This window comes from Spinacia oleracea, chromosome 3 (genome assembly GCF_020520425.1).
Source record: "Spinacia oleracea cultivar Varoflay chromosome 3, BTI_SOV_V1, whole genome shotgun sequence".
Classification (NCBI taxonomy): Eukaryota; Viridiplantae; Streptophyta; class Magnoliopsida; order Caryophyllales; family Amaranthaceae; genus Spinacia; species Spinacia oleracea.
The window spans coordinates 154,470,083-154,491,656 of NC_079489.1; the positions used below are offsets into that span (position 1 = coordinate 154,470,083).

General features: G+C 35.7%; 2 protein-coding genes across 2 annotated transcripts; both read left to right on the forward strand.

Annotated features, from left to right (window-relative positions):
* The first annotated feature begins 4,315 nt into the window (after window positions 1–4,315).
* Window positions 4,316–8,377, forward strand: LOC110778877 (soluble inorganic pyrophosphatase). Its single transcript, XM_056840976.1, has 9 exons — window positions 4,316–4,456; window positions 5,279–5,435; window positions 5,888–5,916; window positions 6,138–6,203; window positions 6,889–6,996; window positions 7,106–7,171; window positions 7,319–7,439; window positions 7,555–7,636; window positions 8,092–8,377. The coding sequence occupies exons 2-9, from the start codon at window positions 5,291–5,293 to the stop codon at window positions 8,132–8,134; spliced, it is 660 nt and encodes a 219-aa protein (XP_056696954.1). The 5' UTR covers window positions 4,316–4,456; window positions 5,279–5,290; the 3' UTR covers window positions 8,135–8,377.
* A 1,551-nt stretch (window positions 8,378–9,928) lies between these two features.
* LOC110778876 (gamma carbonic anhydrase 1, mitochondrial) lies at window positions 9,929–17,169 on the forward strand. Its single transcript, XM_021983420.2, has 5 exons — window positions 9,929–10,296; window positions 12,677–12,820; window positions 14,851–14,976; window positions 15,060–15,211; window positions 16,583–17,169. The coding sequence occupies exons 1-5, from the start codon at window positions 10,182–10,184 to the stop codon at window positions 16,865–16,867; spliced, it is 822 nt and encodes a 273-aa protein (XP_021839112.2). The 5' UTR covers window positions 9,929–10,181; the 3' UTR covers window positions 16,868–17,169.
* Window positions 17,170–21,574: the final 4,405 nt, after the last annotated feature.

Sequence of the window (21,574 nt, forward strand, 5' to 3'; positions counted from 1 at the left end):
GCCACTGTTAGGGGGTCGAAAAAGCACGAGGCTAATACGTGACCTCGTCCCTCGTGGGAGTGACGTCGTCAGATCAAGTGTAATTGGATTTCCTGTGAGTTTACACCCAATCAAGTAATCGACTAGTAATATAGGAGTCGCCATTCAGTTTTTAACGACAATGAGAAAAACTGACAAAACCCGATTATCGTGACATAAAGGGAGTGCAATTATGTTCGACCACGACGGCCATAGGTTCCCTTGTGATCCCTAGTGTGGGGATCGCTCAACGTACACCCGCACGGCAGAGATTGAGAGTTCGGGGGACTGTAGCTACCGAGAGGAGTGCTCATCGATAATACTCCAGAGGCAGGTTATCCTTACTAGCTCAACATAAATAATTGAAGGGACATGCGTTAAACTATTAAACTATTCTGAATTGATTTTAGCAATATGCAACACATAACACTAAATCGATCGTGATTATCTTATTTAGATTGATTTAAGGTACCTAGCATGATAATTCAATTGTCCAAGGTATTATCTTATTAGGCGTGATAGATCAATCAAGTTAATAGTTTGACAATTTTAAAAAGGGTGATGAAAGCGATTAAATCATATGAGGGACACATTACAACGCACCCTTGAGAGGTGCTTTGTGGTTCTCAGAAAACTAACCACTTGGCTTTGCTATTTCTCCTTTTATTTAACGAATCTCGGGTTTCTAAGCAATGTTCCTGTATTTAGGCTTAATTCATCAATCTACAAGGGGCAGGATGCGTTCTGTTCGACTTTTAGGTCGATTGCGACAGAACGCTTGATCAATTTCGCAGCGTGAGGCTTAGGCTTAAGGCTAGAGTCAGGTTATGGAATTGTGTGTTCTTTTTCACGTCGATTTTAGGCTGTATCTATAGGAAAAGGGTGTGTGGAAAGATCGATTTTAAGATACGAATCCAAAAAGAATCCGGAGATAAAACGGCCCCAGGCATTTTCAGCGCCCAGGGCTGGGCGCCGAAGATTTCAGCGCCCAGATCCAGGCGTTGAAAATGGGATCTGGGCCGAGTTCTTTGTCAGATTTGGACTCTTAGAATACGGAGCTTTTGAGATTTATCCGAGTCTTTTAGTGCGTATTAACTTATGACGGAATGCGTCTGGGCCCGTTACGAACTCTAGGTTCGTTAGGAATTTAATTAATACGTAACTCTTATTTTCGAATTATGCCAGGAATGCAAATTCTATTTCTTTTAGGATTTTATGTTGGAGTGCAACACCTAATTCTGACAGGTTTCTATCTTTTATGACTTTGCCACTTTTAACAACTACTTTTTACGGCAGTTACTATTCTTAGCAGGTTTCTATAAATAGTAGCTTTGGCTGAAATGAAAAGGGTGATTGAGATTCGTTATTTTATAGGAGATGTGTTGCCAAGTGGAGATTTATGTTCTCATCATCGAACCTTCCCTTTCGGGAATGGGGACAAAAGTAGGTGTCTACAAACGTCCCTATGAACGTTCGGAATTAGAGAAAGGAACGCCTCTCTGAGAGCTCTCATTGGCCATTCCGTCGCATACGGAATCTGAAACGTTGCCATCATATCCGGACGAGGTTGATCCTGTGGCAGGTATGAATTCACTTGGAGATGTACTATGTTGGCTAGTGGGTGAGTCGTTACCATGGTCGAGCCCTCCATGATGTAATCTATGAACGTGTTGTACGTCGGTGGGATGAGGATCTCCAACGTAATCGGCACTCGTAGGGGATTCATGAGAGGAATTCGACGCTAAATTTCTCCTGAAGTCCAAAGGCCTCGAGATATGATGAATAGAAGGAGGTGGGTGGAAGGAACCTAGGGGTAAATTTTCTTTACCAGTAGGTTGTAAACGGCGAAAGTAGGGCACAGAATTACGAGTTGCGTCTAATTTCCTACTCTTATTTTCCAAAGATATCGAATCTTTGTTTTTATGGGATAGTGGGACTCTTGAAATATCATCCAAATCTTGGGCACCAATGACCTCAACCTTCCTTTCTCTAGTAAAATTCCTACCATATTCTGACTGCTTCTTAGTCTGCCTTGGGGTAGCTACTCCCACATCCACTAAAACACCTAACCCAATAATCTCTAGGTCTTCCTCAACTTATCCACTTACAATTTCCTTAGGTTCATGTTGAGCATTTCTCGCCTCTGTTGCCTGTTTAGAGTCTCCCAACTGCACCACATGTCCACTCAAGTTATTTTCAGCACCATCTAGGTCCATACACATTAGTGTATTATTTCTCTCAAGTATCACAACCTCATCTTCTCTTTCCGTCTCTTTGGTCAGAATCTCAAACCTCGACCCCTGGTGTGAGCCTATCTTTTTGCTACTGTCCCTACCACTATCAGCATCGCTCCTTCTCCCCACTGCTTTAGTCACACTCTTTCGACTTTCACCCTCTGCTTGATTTGTAGTATGTGCTGTCGTGGCTCTTTGATACTCCCCTTTGCCTTTGGGGGGGATGTCTTCTTATTGGACGTTGCACCATCATCCACGCACCATACTTGTCAACTTCCTCAGGTCTACTGATTGGTGCCTGTGTAGGTTTTTTCACCATATCCCCTGCATTTTCCTGTAACTCGCATTCTGCTGTCAATGCCACCGACCCCTGGAATAAGTCACATCCCCCTTCCTTGTGGCCCAACTTTCCACACTTAAAGCATATTTGTCGCATCCCTTCATACTTAATACCCCACACTCGGCCATTCAGTCGAAACTTTGACAACAAAGGTTTAGTTAGGTCCACCTCAATACTGAAGCGAATGCACTGCCCCCGACTCATCGTTTCTGTGTTTCTGTCAATTCTTATAACCCTACCAATCTTGGAGCCAATTTTGTGGAGGAATTGCTTGTCGAAGTACAAGAATAATATCGTAATATTTACACAATCAAGGTTTGATTAGATCAATCCTTATCAGATTCTTGTTGAAAAGTGGGGAGTAACTTTGAAAAGTGGATAGTAACTTTGATTAAAAAAATAATTAATTACGAACCACCAAATTGTAAAAAAGAGATTGGAGAGCTCATTTGAGGAACCAACCAATGTTGGGTATTTTTATGAATGAATTTTTGAATGTGTCTTATAGAGAAATAGTGGTAGAGAGAGAGTGAATAGCCCTCCAATAGCTCTTTTGAAGAGTCAACCAGTATAAATGCTCTAATGTCTAAACGCTACGACTACCAAGAGGAGGGTGGAGAGGCCCATATCAGATATGTGCCTCCAAACACATATCTAATGGCACAGTGTTAATTGCACAATTATTTTAAAAGTGGGATTTGAATTTATGAGTACCATATTTGAAAAGTAAACACCATATTTGAACTTCTGAGCACCATATTTGAAAAGTGAGTACCATATTTGAACTTATAAGTACATAACTCAAACCCCATTTCCTAATATATTGTACCACTTTTATTTTATTTTGGTCTGATATGTTATTTTGGTCTGATATGTCAAACCCCACCAAGAGTAGGAGGAAGTCTCTGCGGCTATCCGCTATTTGTTTGCTAACAAAATACAAAAGGTCTTCTGCGCACAAGGTGTACAATAAATTTATTGTACACCAAGATAACTTTAACCTTTTTTTTATAACTTTAACCTAGTTTTGATTAACTTTTATATTAGTAAAAAAAAATTGTTAGATAAATATTTTAAAGGGTTAAATGATTAATTTTATACATTATTAGTGATTTTGAAGAAATAAGTTTAACTAAAATGAAAAAAATTATCACTGAAAAATAGATAACTTTTACATATATAAGCTTAACTTTTAAGCATTTTGAGTTAACTTTTACTCCGGTGTACAATATTTATTGTACACCCATTGTAAATAAGAATTTGTGAACAAAATAAGGCAGAAAAGTAAAGGTAAATAGGAATAAAAATAATTTTGGGGGGAAAATGAGATTGTACAGTAAACAACACATGAACCTTTTGCTTACGATGGTATTTTCTTTCAAAGAAATGGTATATTATTTTTAGAGAAATGATACTTTTTTTTAATAAAATGATACTGTTTTTTTGAAAATATGGTACGCTTTTTAACGGAATGGTACCCTTTCTAACAAAATTGTACTTTTTTTAACGAAATGGTACTGTTTTTTTTTTTTTTTTTTTTTTGTCTTTTTCTTATACCACCCTTATTTTTTTGTCTTTTGTCATTTAGTGAGTGTTAATAGTCCCTAAAACTAACGGGGCACAAGGAATATTCTGAGTTTCTGACCCCTTCGATTAAAATCCAATTAGGACAAATAAATAATTAAATTTTTATTGTTGGAAAAGTACAGCATCAACATATTTTTGGGTGGTGGAGTGTTTTAGCAAAAGTGTCGTTTTACGTCTACAAGGAGGAGGGAGACGCACCTCATCACTCCTCAGAGCATCACCAAAAAGTAGAGAGAGAAACTCTCATTATTCTGCAGTATCGCCTCTCTCTCTCTCTCTGTATGTTCTTTGTTCTCTCTTTTTCTCTTACCTCTTTTGCTAATATTTATGGAAATGCTTGTTTTTTTTTGCAACTTTTAAATTGTTCATCTTATAATTGGTAATCATTTCAATCCCTTTTTTGTTGATATTATTCATGCTGCTTTGTTTTTGTTGGAGAGTTTTTGTTGATGTTATTCATGTTGGGTTGTTTTTGTTTGAAATTATTCATGTTGGTCTGTTTTTGTTCATATTATTCTTCATGTTTAAATGCCAAATTTCATATATTCTGTGTTTATTTCTGGGTAGTTGCGTAGGATTTTGTTATTCATTTGCTTTCCAGTTATTCCCCTTTTCCACCGATTTTTAGTTTAGGGTTCTTGTATTTAAGGTAAAAGTGTGATTGGGTTGCTTAATTTTTAAGTGATAAAGAGTTCCATCAAGTTCATAAGAATCATAAGATTCATAAACAACTACGGAGTAGAAGCTAGAACGATTTTTTCTGTAATCGGAATGCTCAGAGGTCTAAAACTGATTTTTACATTATCAAAAAGGATTTTGGATGATTCTCTTGTGTATTTTGTTATATGGTTACTAATATTTGCGGATGAACACTTGCTTTTACTTACTGAAACTAATTATAAGTTGAATTGGGTCTAGACTTGTAATTGGTCTTTTGCTTTCAGATTTAATGCCATTTGAGGGTCTGCAATAATTGTCATTGGTCAAAATGTCTTTTCCCCATTTTTTCTGACTTTTAATTCGAGTTTGATCTTTGTATTTGATGGCTTTATTTATGTGATTGTTTGTATTCAAGTAAATGTATTGGTTACTGTAATAGGCGAAAGAAATAATGGCGAATAATGAAGGAGAGGGGAGTAAGCAGGAAGGTAACCAACATTATTCAGGGTTTCCTCGTGTTGTCCTCAATGAGAGAATCCTTTCCTCCATGACCCATCGATCCATGGCTGCTCACCCGTGGCATGATCTAGAGATTGGTACAGTGTAGATATGGCCTTTTTGTTCTTTCAGCTATGATGCATGTGTTTTACTTATTCCTTGTATGACTCATAATGTGGTACTTAATGCGAATATACAAATCTTTCTCTAATGCGTATTGATCGTCAGTTTATGGGATTCAGTAACTAACAGATGGAAAACGGTCGAGAAATGGGAATTTCTTAACAATAGGTCTGAGCTTAAGTTGGTGATACCAAATACCATGCGTCATATTTTTTCGGTAGTTGTTTTGTTCACCTTATCCCACCTATAGGTAAATGAAATCAAGTGAATATAACACACCCTACATGTTACCCTAATCAAATACCCCTATCATCTCTGTCTACTTAGCTTGTGGTGTTGGCCCCTTTAAGTTTTGTGTTATTGAACTAAATTGTTTGACAAGTTTATTTGGGTAGTCTGTGTTTCTGACATGTGTGTGGTTTTGTAGGACCTGGTGCTCCTTCAGTTTTCAACTGTGTAAGTACAATGCTAACAACTAACAACCAATTCATCTTGGTGTATGTCAATGATATTTTAGATTGAACTTGATTGTGAAATATTGGAATGTTCTGTGTCGCTGACAAACTAAATCACATAATCAACCTTGTAGTATTTTGCTACAACTCATTCATATTTTAGGTCCTTGCAGATGAGAAACATTATACTTATAGTCACACTAAAATTTGTTTACCCTACAGGTTGTGGAGATAAGCAAAGGGAGCAAAGTCAAGTACGAGTTGGACAAGACAACTGGGTTGATTAAGGTAATGCTAGCTCTGATTTTTCATTTGAAAATGTTTGTTGTTTTTTTCTCATTTGCCAACATCTCTTCTTGCTGTTGTTGTTGAAGCATTTTTTTTTTCTCTTCAGCTGCTGTTTGTGATTGGTTTGCCTTAATTGCCTTCTATGTGATTACACCCACGCCTTATTTAGGGATTTTACATGCTTATTTCTGCTGTATATCTGTTCCTAATTTACTTCTTGGATTCCCTGGGAGGATTGTGGTAATATATTTTGGAGTGGATGAATTAGGGGGGTTGGACACTGTACTTAATTTATCTATTTTGTTTACTTTATGTATTCAAGTATCTGACAGACACTGGTATTTTGGATTGGTGGGGTGAATATGGTTTACATAACTTAGTTTCATATACTCCAGTAAGTGTTCTCTTCTCCCTTTCTATTCCCCCTACGCAAGGAGAGTTATTTTATAAGTACAGACCAATTGTGTCCTTCTTCAAGGATCTAAGTAGGAAAAGATGGGTCAAGATTTTAGCCTTTTTAACCTGACTAGAAGCAGTTAAATCGATTCACTTCATATTTTACCCCGCGCCCTCTCGGATATTGGCGATAACCTAAACTGGATGCATCATTTATGGCTGTTTCTACTATCTCATTACACACTAAACAGATGCGAGTTGTGTAACTAATGTTGATCTTTACGTATAGGTTGATCGTGTTCTTTACTCATCAGTTGTTTACCCACATAACTATGGTTTCATCCCACGTACCCTTTGTGAAGACAGTGATCCTATGGACGTGCTTGTTCTGATGCAGGTAACGAATATGCTGCTCTGAATCATTATTATATACTATGTGTAAGATTGCCTTCATAAACTACTTTCTCATTGATGAATTACCTTTTTCATGTTTCTGCATATTTCAGGAGCCTATACTTCCAGGTTCTTTCCTTCGGGCTCGGGCTATTGGACTCATGCCTATGATTGATCAGGTGAATGATCCTGCCCCAACTGACACTCTCACCTTTCCTGGTTAATTTTTGCAGCAAGTTACAGTTTTTTTTTATCCTCCAAAGAGTGAAGTTCTAGGAATAGATTCGTTTCCAGAAAAATGTAGCCTAATATATTATGTGTCGCAGGGTGAGAAAGATGACAAGATTATAGCGGTGTGTGCCGATGATCCTGAATTCCGTCACTACAGGGATCTTAAAGAACTTCCTCCTCATCGCCTCGCTGAGATCCGGCGTTTTTTTGAAGACTGTATCCTTTGCTTCTCGACTCTATTTTTTTTGTTAAGTGAAGCATATAGTTCTCGCTTTAGATAATTTAGTTGCTCTTCCACTTTCACAAAAGGTTGCCTTCACATAAAATTTAGACAAGAAGAACGAGAACAAGAGTGTTGCAGTGAATGAATTTCTGCCAGCTGAAGATGCAATTGCTGCCATCAAATATTCAATGTAAGATTTTAACTTTGCGCTTACACAACACTTGATATTGCAATGTTTCAATTGTTTCGTGGTTGTCAATTTTGAACTTCAAAGAATTATAAAAAAAAGGACTTAAGCTTTTCATTCCCTCATTCCGGGAAGGTTCAGGTAAAGATGGCCGTGGGCCTAAACAGGCCGGGCCCACTGTACATCATGTCGGGCCGGCCGGACTGAAAAGATAAAAAAACATGGCCCAAGTCCGACCCAGTCCCACAAGTTGTTGTGCCAGGTCGGGCCAGGCGCCGTGTCTAAGCCTAATTTTACTAAATTTAGCGTGTTTTGTGTTCGTGTCGGGTCGGGCGTCGGGCCGGCCCGGACCACAGCCATCTTTAGGTTCAGGCTGCAATGTCCATATTTTATAACTTTTTTTTTATTTATGGAAATGGATGTCGGTAATGAGGTGTTTTTGCTGTTCTGTGTCCCAGGGATCTCTATGCTTCATACATTGTCGAGGGCTTGAGGAAGTAAGGCGCACAAGTGGGTTATGAAGGTCGATTAGTGCTTAATGAAACAGAACTTGGTTACTGATAAGTGATAATGGTCTGCATTCTAACAGTCAGCTTTTGTGTAAATGCTCGAGTCTTTGAATCTGATAATGATGATAAACATGGTTTATTTGTCGAAGTATGTACTGTAACCTGATCTGAATTTCATGGTTCTAGTTTTGAAATGGAAACTGTGGCATCTGTTGGATGGCTCATATTTGGACAATTAACCTGTTTTAGTAGTTGATAGATATGAGATCACATTGACGATCTCTTATGTCGATTTATGTTAGCCGACCCCAAATCATTTTGGACAGTTGGGATTATGTAGTATAGAAAAAATGCCAAAATAATTCACACAACAAAATGGGCAAAGAAAAGAAAGAAAATCTCTTTTGTTTGGTTGAACAGTTGGGATTATGTGGTAGAGAAAAAATGCCAAAAGAATTCACACAACAAAGTAAAGACTTGGATGAAAAGTTGGTTTTGAAGAATGATCACGAGCAAACCTCTTTGCTAGATGAACATTTTCATTTAAGAATTGAATGGGACAGGCGCCCAAATTTAGTGTAGCGCGTACTAGGGTTGTGCAAATATATCCGATCTGTTTGATCCGATCTGAAAATTTGATGATCCGATCCAAAATTTCTGATATCCTATCCGGTTTTAAGATTTCCGATCGAATATCCGGAAAAAGTTTGGATTTTCGGATGGATTCGGGTCAATATTTTATACATTTCGAATATCCGAAGTATCAGACATTTTCGAAATATTTCAATATTTTTAAAAAAAAATAGAAAAATCCGATAATCCGATCCAAATGTCCGGATATCCGATCCGATTTTAAGGTTTAAGATCGGATATCCGAAAAAAATTTAGTTTAAAACGTGATTATTTTTTAATTTTTTTAAAATTTAGATAGTTTTCGGATTTTCGGATATCCGATCCAAAAAATCCCAATATCCGAAACTTTCCGATCGAATTTGGATCACATTTCCCCGATCCGAAAAATTCGGATATCCGAAATTTCGGATCGAATCGGATCCGGTATCCGAAATTGAACACCTCTAGCGTGTACCTAATTTGGCCGGATGACGATTCACCAACATCAATTTCACTGAATAGAAAAACAAATTTAGAGTGCTTGTTCTTCTCGCCGGATAAAACCTGAACTGATTAAACCTGACAGAGTGACAGCTATCCGCTACTCAACCGTTAAAAGTTACGTGCTACACTAATTTAGTCGGACGACGATTCGCCAAAACAATTTCACTGAATAAAAAACAAATTCAGGGTGCCTGTTCTTTTCGTTGGATAATACCTGAACTTATTCGAACTGATTATACTTGATAGGACATAAATAGACCTGGTTGGACCCTATTGTATAGAATATACATGAGAAAGTCAACTTATAAGACATGATTGAAACTTATTAACTTTTTTTTTCCATGATTGAAACTTATTAACTTATTAACTTTGCAATAAAACCTTTTTGCAAAGAACACACCTATTATTAGGCTCTGTTTTGTTCGGCTTATTTTGACTTACTTCAGACATAATAAATTCAGATAATATAAGTTAAGCGGTGGAAGAGAAGAGAGTTAAATACTTGAAATCGTGGAAAAAAGAACATATTTGAAATATTACGATTATCGTGGTCCCCACATAATATTTTTATCTACTTTTTCATTTTTCAAATGGTAAATAAGTTTTTAAAAATATTACAAATTTTAGTTTTGTAGGTGGTTAAATACAATTTTTCAATTTTTTTAGGTGGTAAAAAATAATTTGTTTTCAGTAAAAGTAAAAGTAGGCGAAAAAAAAAAAAACGAATGAGGATCTTACCCTCTCTACGGACTACGGCGTGTGCCTCCCCCTCCCCTTTTTCTCTCTCCTAACTCCTCAGTCACTTCCTTCATTCTTCTCCATCTTCTCCACGCACTTACTGATAAACCCTAATCTCCCCCATTTCTTTATCAAATCCCTAAATCGATTAACGAATCAGATCGGATTGAAACAACGCGAAGAATATGGGGACTCTTGGAAGAGCAATTTACAGGGTGGGATTTTGGATCAGAGAGACTGGTCAAGCCATGGATCGTCTCGGATGTCGTCTCCAAGGCAATTACTACTTCCATGAACAACGTAAGATTCATTTTCCTCTGCATTTTGATGCTTAGATCTGTTGTCATTTTCAATTTTATCCGCCATTTTTCGAAGATTTTGTGGATCAAATTATCTGTATTCATGGATACGGTGAATGATTGTTGACTGTGTTGGAAGTCTTATTTTGAGAATTGGGAACTCGATATGTTAGTTTGAGGAACACATACGATTTGAGAAAATATGATTGATAAATTAGCCATGAGAGCTGTATTATGAAATGCCTAAATTGGTTAGACATTTTAGGATATGTTTAGAGCTACACTGCTTCCCATAAGTTTCAAGTCAGAGCTAAAATGTAGTATTTTATGAGTGTATAGTGTTCTAATGGTCGACTTATGGTTCCTGTGAATTTGCGATAGTTAGCTGGTGGTTGAATGAGGAGGTGGATGTATGAAGGTAAAAGTTGCCTTTGTTTTTTTTGAAGGTAGAAATGGTAGTCACATGTTCTTATGGGGATAATGTTATGCTTTTAGAGTTTTGGACCAATGCGTTATGTTTTTAAGAAATGCTTGGCTGACTTTCATAAGTGGATGTTTAGAGAATTTTCTTCAAATACATTATAACTATGTGAGACATGGGGGTGTTTTGGTTTAAATTTTGTTTCATATTCAAAAGAATGGCAAGTTGGAGTTATATGACTATATCAGAGTCGAAGTGAGTTTTTCCTAATCCTAGTGTTTGAGGTGATTCAATTGACGGATATAATGAATCATAGAGGATAATGGAAATGGGAATCCATAGTCTTCTATGGATTTCCACCTCTCTCGATTCGTACATGGCGCAATGAATTTCCAAGGTTTATGTCTGTAAAATGTTAGAAAGTGATTATTTTGTAGCTTCTACCTTAATGATCATCTGTTTGCCTGTTGTGAGATCTTCACATTTCTTTCCTCTACAAATGTTACTCCAATTTATATGCCTTTTCTTTCTTATGTGTGTTCATAGTCCTATCTTATTGGCTCGTTGCTATTCATGACTCATGACCACTCTTAGTTGAAAGGCACAAGCTTCTATGGTGTCTTAGAATTCCAGTTTGTGTCATATTTTGGTTTCTACAAGTGTGCATAGTGAATGCGAACTTACCAAGGCACGATGCTCAACTAGGTGCGAGCCTCATCTCCCCGAGCAACCCTAAGACATAGTGAGGCATACCCAAGACGCACCACTTGTTTCATTTCCCTATACTTTTTCTGTCATTGGTTTTTCTCTAACCCCTGTCCTTCTTGTTATTGAACCTTTCAAGGTTGAAAAGTTAGTGATTTGTTGCAAGATTTAGTAGGAATGGTTCAAAAATTTTTTGATAAAAATATGCCTCATTTACGTTCTGTATAAGCCCTGGGATTGTGCCTTATACCTCGGCTTTTGTAACTAACACACTTGTCTTGCCCCTGTCTTTTTAATACTAACGAGCACCGTATGTTACTTATCTTATTCGAGAGGTTAATATTTGGGTTGTTAAGGAGAGAGAGGAGATGGTGGGTTGGGGGGGGGGGGAGTGTACCTCATGAGCATGCTTCGGGCTTACACAGAGAGGGCAAGGGGGAGGGGGAGGGAGGGAGAGGGAATTGTGCAATTCAACAACAACAACATGGGCTCAGCTACATGATCCAATACTTTTTCTCTTGTGGTCGTCAACCATGCCTCTTCCTCCATTCTCCCCTATCAACTGTCATGTGCTCATGCTAACCCAAATTCTTCATCTTCTTCTTAACTCAAAGTGTGGAATTCAACAACCAAGAAAACGTTATATTGGAAGGATTATTGACCTTTGACTGAAGTGATCGTTTTCTATTGCAATTATGTAGTATCTGAGTGACCGTGTAATGATATCTAAGAATTTCAAAGTAATATCTTGTGTCCTTATAAATCCAAGTACATACATTCCTTTAGGTGTTGAAAATAAGGGACTTAGATTTTCCATAACAAGAGTGACTATTAGTAAACAATCAGTAGGAAGAACTAAATGGAAGAATTAGAAAATGAAGTGTAACATTTAAATGGAAGGCATATATATCAAGTATGTGTCTAACTCATTAAGAAGTGGGGATAGAGTTGCAGATGGATTATTGCGTTCACTGGGTCTTGTTCGTGTAGTTTTACTTAGGTAGAAAGGTTTCTCTTTTTTTCCCAATTTTCTTAATGCTCATCTCAACTTTATTTTGCACATGTATTGTATAGTTGTATGAGGTGGATTGTGGTCAATAGAAGTGTTGTTACATGAAATTGTTCACAGTTAATTGGCATATATGCTTACTTATCTTATCTTATAATGCCTCATAATCTGTGTTCCAAGTATTGCCGTCTTGTATTTCACATTTTCATTTAATTTAACGTCTCTTTTATTTATTTATTTTTGAAGTATCTCGGCATCGGACCCTCATGAATGTTTTTGACAAGAAGCCCATTGTTGACAAGGACGCATTCGTGGCACCAAGTGCATCTGTTATTGGTGATGTGCAGATTGGACATGGTTCCTCCATTTGGTATGGATGTGTCTTAAGAGGTAAGGGGTTCTAAATCCTCCCTCCCTTTCCAACCTTGTTTATGATCACTTTCATTTATGATTCTCTTGGTTTTAGTTAGCTTGAGTTAGCAACTATGTTATTCACCGTGATGCATGCTTGACACGGTGCATACTAGTGTGGATGTGTTCGTGTACTGGTATGTGTGCATGATTGCGGTTTAAGCTTCTTATGGTGCGTTCAGCCGTTCACCATTACTCTTTTATTTTATATTTCCGTTCAGGACCATTGTAAGCTTATGGTCGGTTTTGCTTTTATAAAAGGTTTTCATGTCTTTCCTATCTTAGTCAATGCTAGCAACTATGTGGCTTTCCTAGTTTTTACTGCTGTATGTGAAGATACCTAGCTTCAGATATCCACGGCACGGCTTTTGATTTTTTTGGTTGTTTAAATTGCCATGTATAATTAGAAAGCTTCAATAGGATTTTACTCAGGTTAGATAACTGTTTGCATTGCAACTCTGAAGTATCCCACCCATGTGATCATACATTTCTGCCGTGAACACATTTTACTACGGTCTTTTTTATACCACTTCCATTTTACATGACACATTTTACTTTGGTGGCCAAATAACTTACTATTTGCCTAATTTTTGTTGATTTATAATGTGTAAATTTTGTTCTTAGAAATTACAGTTTCATAAGCTATTTTATACTTTATAGTATTGCAATGAGTCAATGTCTCAATGGCATTGTTATTTAATAAAATTGGTTGAAGTTGAAGAGATTTGATTTTGATCACACAGACACATGTATTACTTTGTAACAGAATGAGTACCAAACATAAGTTATAAAGTTATTGATTATTATTTTAATATCAAGGCTTCATACACTAATTTCATTGAACAATAAGTCAATAACAGTAGGATGCATGAGCTCTTTTCATAAGAAGCTTATAACTGTCAGCAATTAATGAAGCAGCAGGAGGCAAGAGTCTTATGCCTCAAGCGCCTAAATTCCTAAAACGTCTTGTCTTTCTCTTTGCCTTAGACTCTAAAGCTATTAAGGAATTCATTTGCTGCACCAAGTACTATGCTCTTTTAGATACTCATGCCTACACACGTTATCTTGATGCTGTAAATCAACATTGGTTGGGCCTCGACTAGTTAGGGAACTGGGCCATCTAGTTTTTTCATTGATAAGGTTATCTGTGATCTTTTGCAATTGGCTATTTGTTCTTTGATTCCTAAGCTAAGAACTATTGATTTCTCATAGCTCACTAGTATCCAGTTTTTTGTAATTATTAACTATTAACATTAGCTCCTCCAATCCTCTGGGCTGTGGCAAGTGTTGGATTGTCTGATCATCTATGTTTCATGTTCTCAAGTATAAAAGATTTAAAAGTATAAATTCTCCGTGAACTCCCTCTTCATCTTGTGTGATATGAAGATGCTATTTCCATCAAGAGTTTTAAGTAGTGAGTGATTTACCAAAAAGAACTAGTAAGTGTGCCTGAGGCCTTCGCCATGTGAGGTCCTAAACGCTCAAGACCTTTGCGGTGTAAGAGACATGCCTTTGGGTGTCTAATTAAATGATTGTAGCTTAATTGTGAACAAAGTTATGAATATTTTGTTCATATCATATAAAATGCTCATTGTGAAAAAGGTGTTGATTTTATTTACATTAATGACTATTTTTATTATGGAAATGGGCGCTTGTAAACACTAGTCTTTGCCTTTCACCTCATGCACAGGGTTCAGGATCCTTTTTTCCATTTAGCTCATGCCTTAATTTTTTGATGTCAGAAATAGTCTCTCTAAAATCGCATTACACTTCTAGCCTTCTAATCACAGCCTCAATGTAGATGGTAGCTTCGTGAGAGGCGTTGGAATAATGTTATGATATAGTCAGAACTTGGGTGTTATATTTGCTTCTTGTCTGTTTCTACTGTAAGCCTTATTTTTACTTAGATGTCCCTGCATGCACTTGCACACTTTTGGTTGCTGCTAACCATAGTCCTTGACTCCTTGTTATGTTGCTTAATTTGGCCTTTTGTACCCCTCTTTATGCAGGTGACGTGAACAACATTAGTATTGGATCTGGGACCAACATTCAGGACAACTCTCTTGTTCATGTCGCAAAAACTAATTTAGCTGGGAAGGTTTTGCCAACCATTATTGGGGATAATGTTACTGTAGGTGAGTGACTGAAGACAACAAAATATTATACTTGATTTCCAGTATGTAACAAAGTCGTGTGACCTTTGATATGCATTGAACAGGTCATAGTGCTATCTTACATGGCTGTACTGTTGACGACGAGGCATTTGTGGGCATGGGTGCCACTTTACTTGATGGTGTTGTGGTTGAAAAACACGCCATGGTTGCTGCTGGAGCTCTTGTAAGACAGAACACTAGAATTCCTTCTGGGCAGGTTGAGTCTTGCTTCCTTTTTGCTACTTGTCTTTATTTCTTTTAAGAAAGTTCATGCTTTAGATGTTCAATTTGAAATGCCTGAATCATTTTATACTTGCCCAGAGATTTTCGTACGGGATTTCTTAAGTAACCTTTTCAATATTTTCTTGTGAGAAACCAAGATGTTCGAGGCTCCAAAAGTGAGGATTTGAGGGTTTTAAAGGAATGAATGCCAAGAGAAAACTAGGTGTTTAAGGTAGAAATTCAAGTTTCTGTGTTTTTTTATGTAGTCAGGACGCCAAAGCTAGAATTTGGACTAGATACGTGAAATGCTACCCTGCTAGGTCTTTTTGTCTTCTCATCTTCTGGTCTCAGGGAAGAGTAGAAGTTTCAAATTGAAAAGAGCAAATTTCATCCATGAAGCATTTGTTTTAAAATTATCTTTTCCCCCGTTAATTCAGCATTCTGCTTGTGATATCTATGTTGACCTTCCAGTGCATGAGATATCCTGAGTATCTCCACGGGTCTACTCATTAATGTGATGTCACGTGCATCATTGTCGTATCAGAAGTGGAATTTAAACTGTAATTTGTTGCATGCCCATCGGTTTATGTTAGCTGCATTTTGGGCTTGCCACCCCAAACCGCTAAAAGTTTTTTTTGGTAAGTAAGTATAGCTGATATATTCAAAACTGAAACAGTTACAACCTAGATCAAAACTGTGCTTTCAAACCTTCTAGGAAAGGCCAAAAGCGAGCAACAAAGAATAAAAACTACGCAGGCAACAAAGCCTATAAACCAAGAAACTATTTACCATGAATGGACCCAAACCATTCTCTATCCCTAACACTGATTCTCTTCCCTATCAAACTATGTATTCTGTTCTTTACATCAACTTTGATATTCTTTACAATTATAAGGCATCATTCCTAGCATGCCATATATGATATATTGTTGCTTGGATCGCAGTGAGCATGACACCCCTTCTGAACTTATTCCCACTCTCCTTCTGTCTGGCCCGTCTGATTATCCCTTCAAAATTGTTAAACTGATTCTTCATACACTGCTAAAAGTTTAGTGTGGGGAATGTCAAGTAGAGAGGTTGATCTCAGTTTTCTCATCCCGTGTCTTGTGTAAGTTTGTGTTCTTTTATTCATTTAGAATCTAATTAGAGTGCTCTCTCCAAACTCCAATCTAGAAATTGTAGTAGATTCATTGGTCCGGCAGTCGGTCCCATTTCTTTGCCACTGATCTTATTTGTACCATTTTTACTTTCATTCAACTGTCTCCCAAGGGCAAAATAATTGAATTGTCACTGATTCAAATGAGGTGCAGGATCCCTAAATAAATGCTTGCTTATTTGTTTGTTTGTATGCCACTTCTTAATACAGGTGTGGGGTGGAAATCCGGCCAAATTTCTCAGGAACCTAACCGAGGAAGAGAAAGATTTCATTGCCGTATCTGCCAGTAATTATTCTAACCTGGCACAGGTTCACGCAGCTGAGAATGACAAGGACTTTGAAACAATCGAATATGAGAAGGTGTTGCGAAAGAAATATGCTCACAAAGATGAGGAATATGACTCAATGATTGGTATTGTCCGTGAAATTCCCCCAGAACTCGTGCTCCCTGAAAACATTCTGCCACAAAATAAAGACGTACAGAAGTCTTCCTAAAACCAATTTCTATCCAGCAACTCTAGCTGTAACTTTGCTGGGGTTTTGTTAAATGTTATTTTTGTCAGCTATGCTCAAATAATTACCAAGGATGGCTGCTTCGGTTCCAATAATTTTTGTTTGTATTAGAATTTTTTATCCTTGTTCCCTGCGAGGAAGATTCATTTTGGATGTCAAATTCATACATGAAGTGTATGTTTTCGAGTTACTACTACATGTGTTGCATCCTATTGCAGGCACTTGAAATAAGGCGGAGAAAGCTAAATATATTGAGCAATGAGATGAGGTACACAATTCAGACAGATTATAAGTTTACTCTCCTATTTCAACTTTCATTTTGGCACATTGTTAAACCTAATTATGAAAATCCTATTTCAACTTTCATTTTGGCACATTGTTGTGTATAAAGTCATGCATTGCATATGTTTGGTGCTTGCATTACACATGTCTGTCTCATGCCAGTTTGAACATGTACCGACGTGTGTAATGCATGTTGTCTTAAATATATCATTCTTTTGGTATGTTAAAAATGCTGGTTCTATGGTAGAGTTGAGTTCCTTATCGTCCTTTTGAACTATACACATAATTGCATCTGTTTTCTTGGAGTTCTAACAACCAAGCACTGAGTGACCAACCCTTTTAATATTCTACTCCTTTGTCCAACCACCTTCCCTTCTCGCTACCAATTGAGGTTGGCATGAGCGGTTAAGGGCCTTTTGCTCCTTAACCAAGGTCTCGGGTTCAAGCCTTGGGAATGGAAAAAATCTCAACTGGGAGGGATGCTGCCCATCGAGGTACCCATGCAAACTCCGCCGGGAGATTAGTCCACTCGCCGAAGGCGGTGGAAACTCCTCGTAGTAGAACCCAAAAAAAAAAACCTTCCCTTCTCGCTCCAATCGGCAGTGACACCACCTCCCCGACCAGTTAACCATGAAAAAAACCTAACTTCTTATTCTCCTAAGTCCATAAAAGCATTTTGTATAGTTTTACATCTCCCGGATATTAGATACATTTAATATATATACGAAGTATATATAATCTACTCCCTATATATATAGGGTCCCCTCCAATGAGAAGATCCTTATGATGAAAAGGATGAGAAGAGATCTTGACCACGTAAATGAACTAATCCAACGGGTAACATTTCGCCCTTGCAATCAACACAAACAAGTCAAATTATTTTTTATTTTTAAAAAGCGTACTTCGAGCTGTGCGCTTTAAACCGTTAAAATTAAAACCAAACCCCACCTCCCTTTTTTCCTCTCTCCACTTTTCCTTGTTCATGTCACTGTCCTTAACTTCGGTGATTTTCCGACTTTTGTGATTCCGATGTCAAGTGTTCGGGATTTTCTCTTGCAAGATGTGTTGGAGGAGGCCAATAGTGGCTCGCAGAGTATTCCTTTTCAAAATGTAGGTGTTCCATTGGATTATTTACCGACTTCATAGGAATTTCATAACCGTAGAAATTAGGGTTCATCATGTAAAACAAATTAAGGAATAAAAAATTACCTGAGATTTGTTTTATGTTTGGGGGGGGGGGGGTATTGGAGGGAAAACTGAAAATAAATAAATAAATCATTTTTTTGGGTCACGTGTCATGCACGCGCTGTTCAGCGCCGGAGAAACTGCTTTGACCACCGGAAGATGAGTGTTGGTCCCAATTCAAAAAAAAAAAAAAATCTAATTTAGGTTCTATCTCACAACTTTTTTTTAAAAGGTCATTTATCATAATTTTTTGTTTATAAAGGTCTTTTATGACAAAAAATCCCTTATAATTTGAATAAACACAAACACTTAGGTCTTGTTTGGCAAATGGCTTTTTGCTGGCTTTTTGGTTGGCTTTTGGCTGTTGGCTTTTTAATCTGGTCAAACAGCCAAAAAATGTGTTTGGTAACTGGCTTTTTAGCTTGCTGAAAAGCTAGCTTTTCCGCCAAAAATGAAAAGCTAGTAACACTAGCTTTTTGGAGTTGGCTTTTGGCTTTTCACTATCTAAATTACTTTTTTGTCCTTGTTTTTTACTAATTAACTAATAATTAATAATTAATAATTAGTGATTAGTGATTAGTGATTAGTGATTAGTGATTAGTGATTAGTGATTAGTGATTAGTAATTAGTAATTAGTAATTACTAATTAATAATTAATAATTAATAATTAATAATTAGTAATTAGTAATTAATAATTAGTAATTAGTAATTAATAATTAATAATTAATAATTAATAATTAATAATTAATAATTAATAATTAATAATTAATAATTAATAATTAATAATTAATAATTAATAATTAATAATTAATAATTAATAATTAATAATTAATAATTAATAATTAATAATTAATAATTAATAATTAATAATTAATAATTAATAATTAATAATTAATAATTAATAATTAATAATTAATAATTAATAATTAATAATTAATAATTATTAATTATTAATTATTAATTATTAGTTATTAGTTAATAGTTAATAGTTAATAGTTAATAGTTAATAGTTAATAGTTAATAGTTAATAGTTAATAGTTAGTTAATACTTAATAGTTAATAGTTAATAATTAATAATTAATAATTAATAATTAATAATTAATAATTAATAATTAATAATTAATAATTAATAATTAATAATTAATAATTAATAATTAATAATTAATAATTAATAATTAATAATTAATAATTAATAATTAATAATTAATAATTAATAATTAATAATTAATAATTAATAATTAATAATTACGGAGTATTAATTAATGACTAATAACTAAAAGTGAATAACTAATTAATAATTAATCATTAATTATTAATGATTAATTAATAAATTATTAATTATTAATTATTATTAATTTAATTATTATTAATTTAATTATTATTAATTATTAATTAGTAATTATTAATCATTGATTATTACTCCGCAATTATTAATTAAAATAATAATTTATTAATACTATTGCAAAAATTTATTTATTTTTAATGTATATTTATTTATTTGTAATTACGTTTTTACTCCGTACACAATACACAGTATGTATTGAAAAATGAATAAAAGACATTGAATGTCCTTAAATGTCATTTTACATAGCTACAGCCAACAGCCAACAACTGATTTTACCAAACACATTTGTAACCAATCCATAGTCAAACAGCCAACAAAAGCAGCCAACTTGAACAGCCAGTCAAACCAGCCAAGTAAAACAGCCGACAGCCAACAGCCAACAGCCAATTGCCAAATTCTCAAACTCATGGCATTGTGAAACATACCCTTGTACAAGTACGAAGGGCCCGTAAAAGTAAATGGCTTAAGTCACTTCCTCCCTCTCTCCCTTTTCTCTTCTCTTTTTTTTATAGGATTTTCGAAAATTAGGGTTTTTAGGGTGGAAATAGCAAAATTTCTTCGAAAATTTGATTATTTTCGCCCCGTCTCGTTCTCTTCAATCCGGCCTGTTTTATATTTTTGCGTTAGATCTCAATGGGCAATTGGGTTTGAAGCTAGGTTTCAAGTAGTTTGGTGATGGACTTTAGGAGCAGAATTCAAATTTCAAAAGGCTAATGATTGTAGGAGAAGATAGTAAGGAGAGTAATAATGGTGATGGTGGGATGAGTCATGAGTGTGTTGGTGAGTATGAAGCACTTTGTTAAGTGTTTTACAGTGTGTTTTGGCTAAACCTGATTGCGTTTTATGGAGTTGGGTCACATGGTGGCTCATTGACTGTGGTTTTCCAGTTCTTAGTTTCTTTTGCCCATTTCTGAATAAATACTTGTAACATTCTTTTTCTTCTTACACGAGACATATGCTACTCCCCCGTATTTATTTAAGAGATACACTTGGCCGGGCACGAGTATTAAGAAGAAAAATTGAATGAAATAAAATAATAAAACAAGTGGTGTAAGATAGATATTTTAATAAGTAAACAAGTAGAGACCATGTCATTTTTGGGGGTGGGAGGTGGGGTGGATTTATGAAATTATTTATTTAATAGGATGGTGGGTCATAAGATAAATTAAATGTATTATTTAATTAGATGGTGGTGTTGATAAGTTACTAAAAATGGCAAGTGTATCTCTTAAATAAATACGAACGGAAAAGGAAAGTGTATCCCTTAAATAAATACGGAGGGAGTATTAATTTGAGTCTTCACATAGAGGAGGCTGCAACAGCTTTTTGCAATAACCAATAGGAAGTTTTAAAGTTCATTATACTCCATCTGTTCCTTACTACTCGCATCGTTTTGACTTTTTACACTATTCACATAATTCACTTTGACCTTATTTTATTTCTAATATATGAAAATAAATGTTAGTATATAATATATTGTTGGCTTCATCTTAATGTATATTTTCAAAATATTAATACTTTGTAAGTTTTTATAATACGGAGTATGTAGTTAAAGAAATTGATGGTCAAAGTTGTGCATTGACAAGTGTGTCCAGTTAAAATGGTGCGAGTATTAAGGAACGGAGGAAGTAATAACCAATAGAAAGTACTTATAGTTTTATTGGAGAACAAGGAAACCACAGTAGTAGTCTGGAAAATAAAAGCGCGAATACATAAACAATAAGAGCATCAATTGTAATCTCACTCTTAATTTGCCCCCTCTTAGTATCTCTCCTTATACACCTCATCACTCCCTCTTAACAAGAGTTAATTACCAAAAACACAAAGAAATAGACTATCTCTTAAACACTACCTCTTATATAATTTTTTAATATTTT

Excerpts from the sequence above, each read along its gene's own strand:
- LOC110778877 (XM_056840976.1), top strand. The coding sequence starts at position 5,291 with ATGGCGAATAATGAAGGAGAGGGGAGTAAGCAGGAAGGTAACCAACAT. Across the intron at positions 5,436-5,887 it reads GTGGCATGATCTAGAGATTG|GACCTGGTGCTCCTTCAGTT; the intron begins GTACAGTGTAGA and ends GTGGTTTTGTAG. Across the intron at positions 7,172-7,318 it reads TCATGCCTATGATTGATCAG|GGTGAGAAAGATGACAAGAT; the intron begins GTGAATGATCCT and ends TATGTGTCGCAG.
- LOC110778876 (XM_021983420.2), top strand. The coding sequence starts at position 10,182 with ATGGGGACTCTTGGAAGAGCAATTTACAGGGTGGGATTTTGGATCAGA. Across the intron at positions 10,297-12,676 it reads TTACTACTTCCATGAACAAC|TATCTCGGCATCGGACCCTC; the intron begins GTAAGATTCATT and ends TTATTTTTGAAG. Across the intron at positions 14,977-15,059 it reads TGGGGATAATGTTACTGTAG|GTCATAGTGCTATCTTACAT; the intron begins GTGAGTGACTGA and ends TGCATTGAACAG.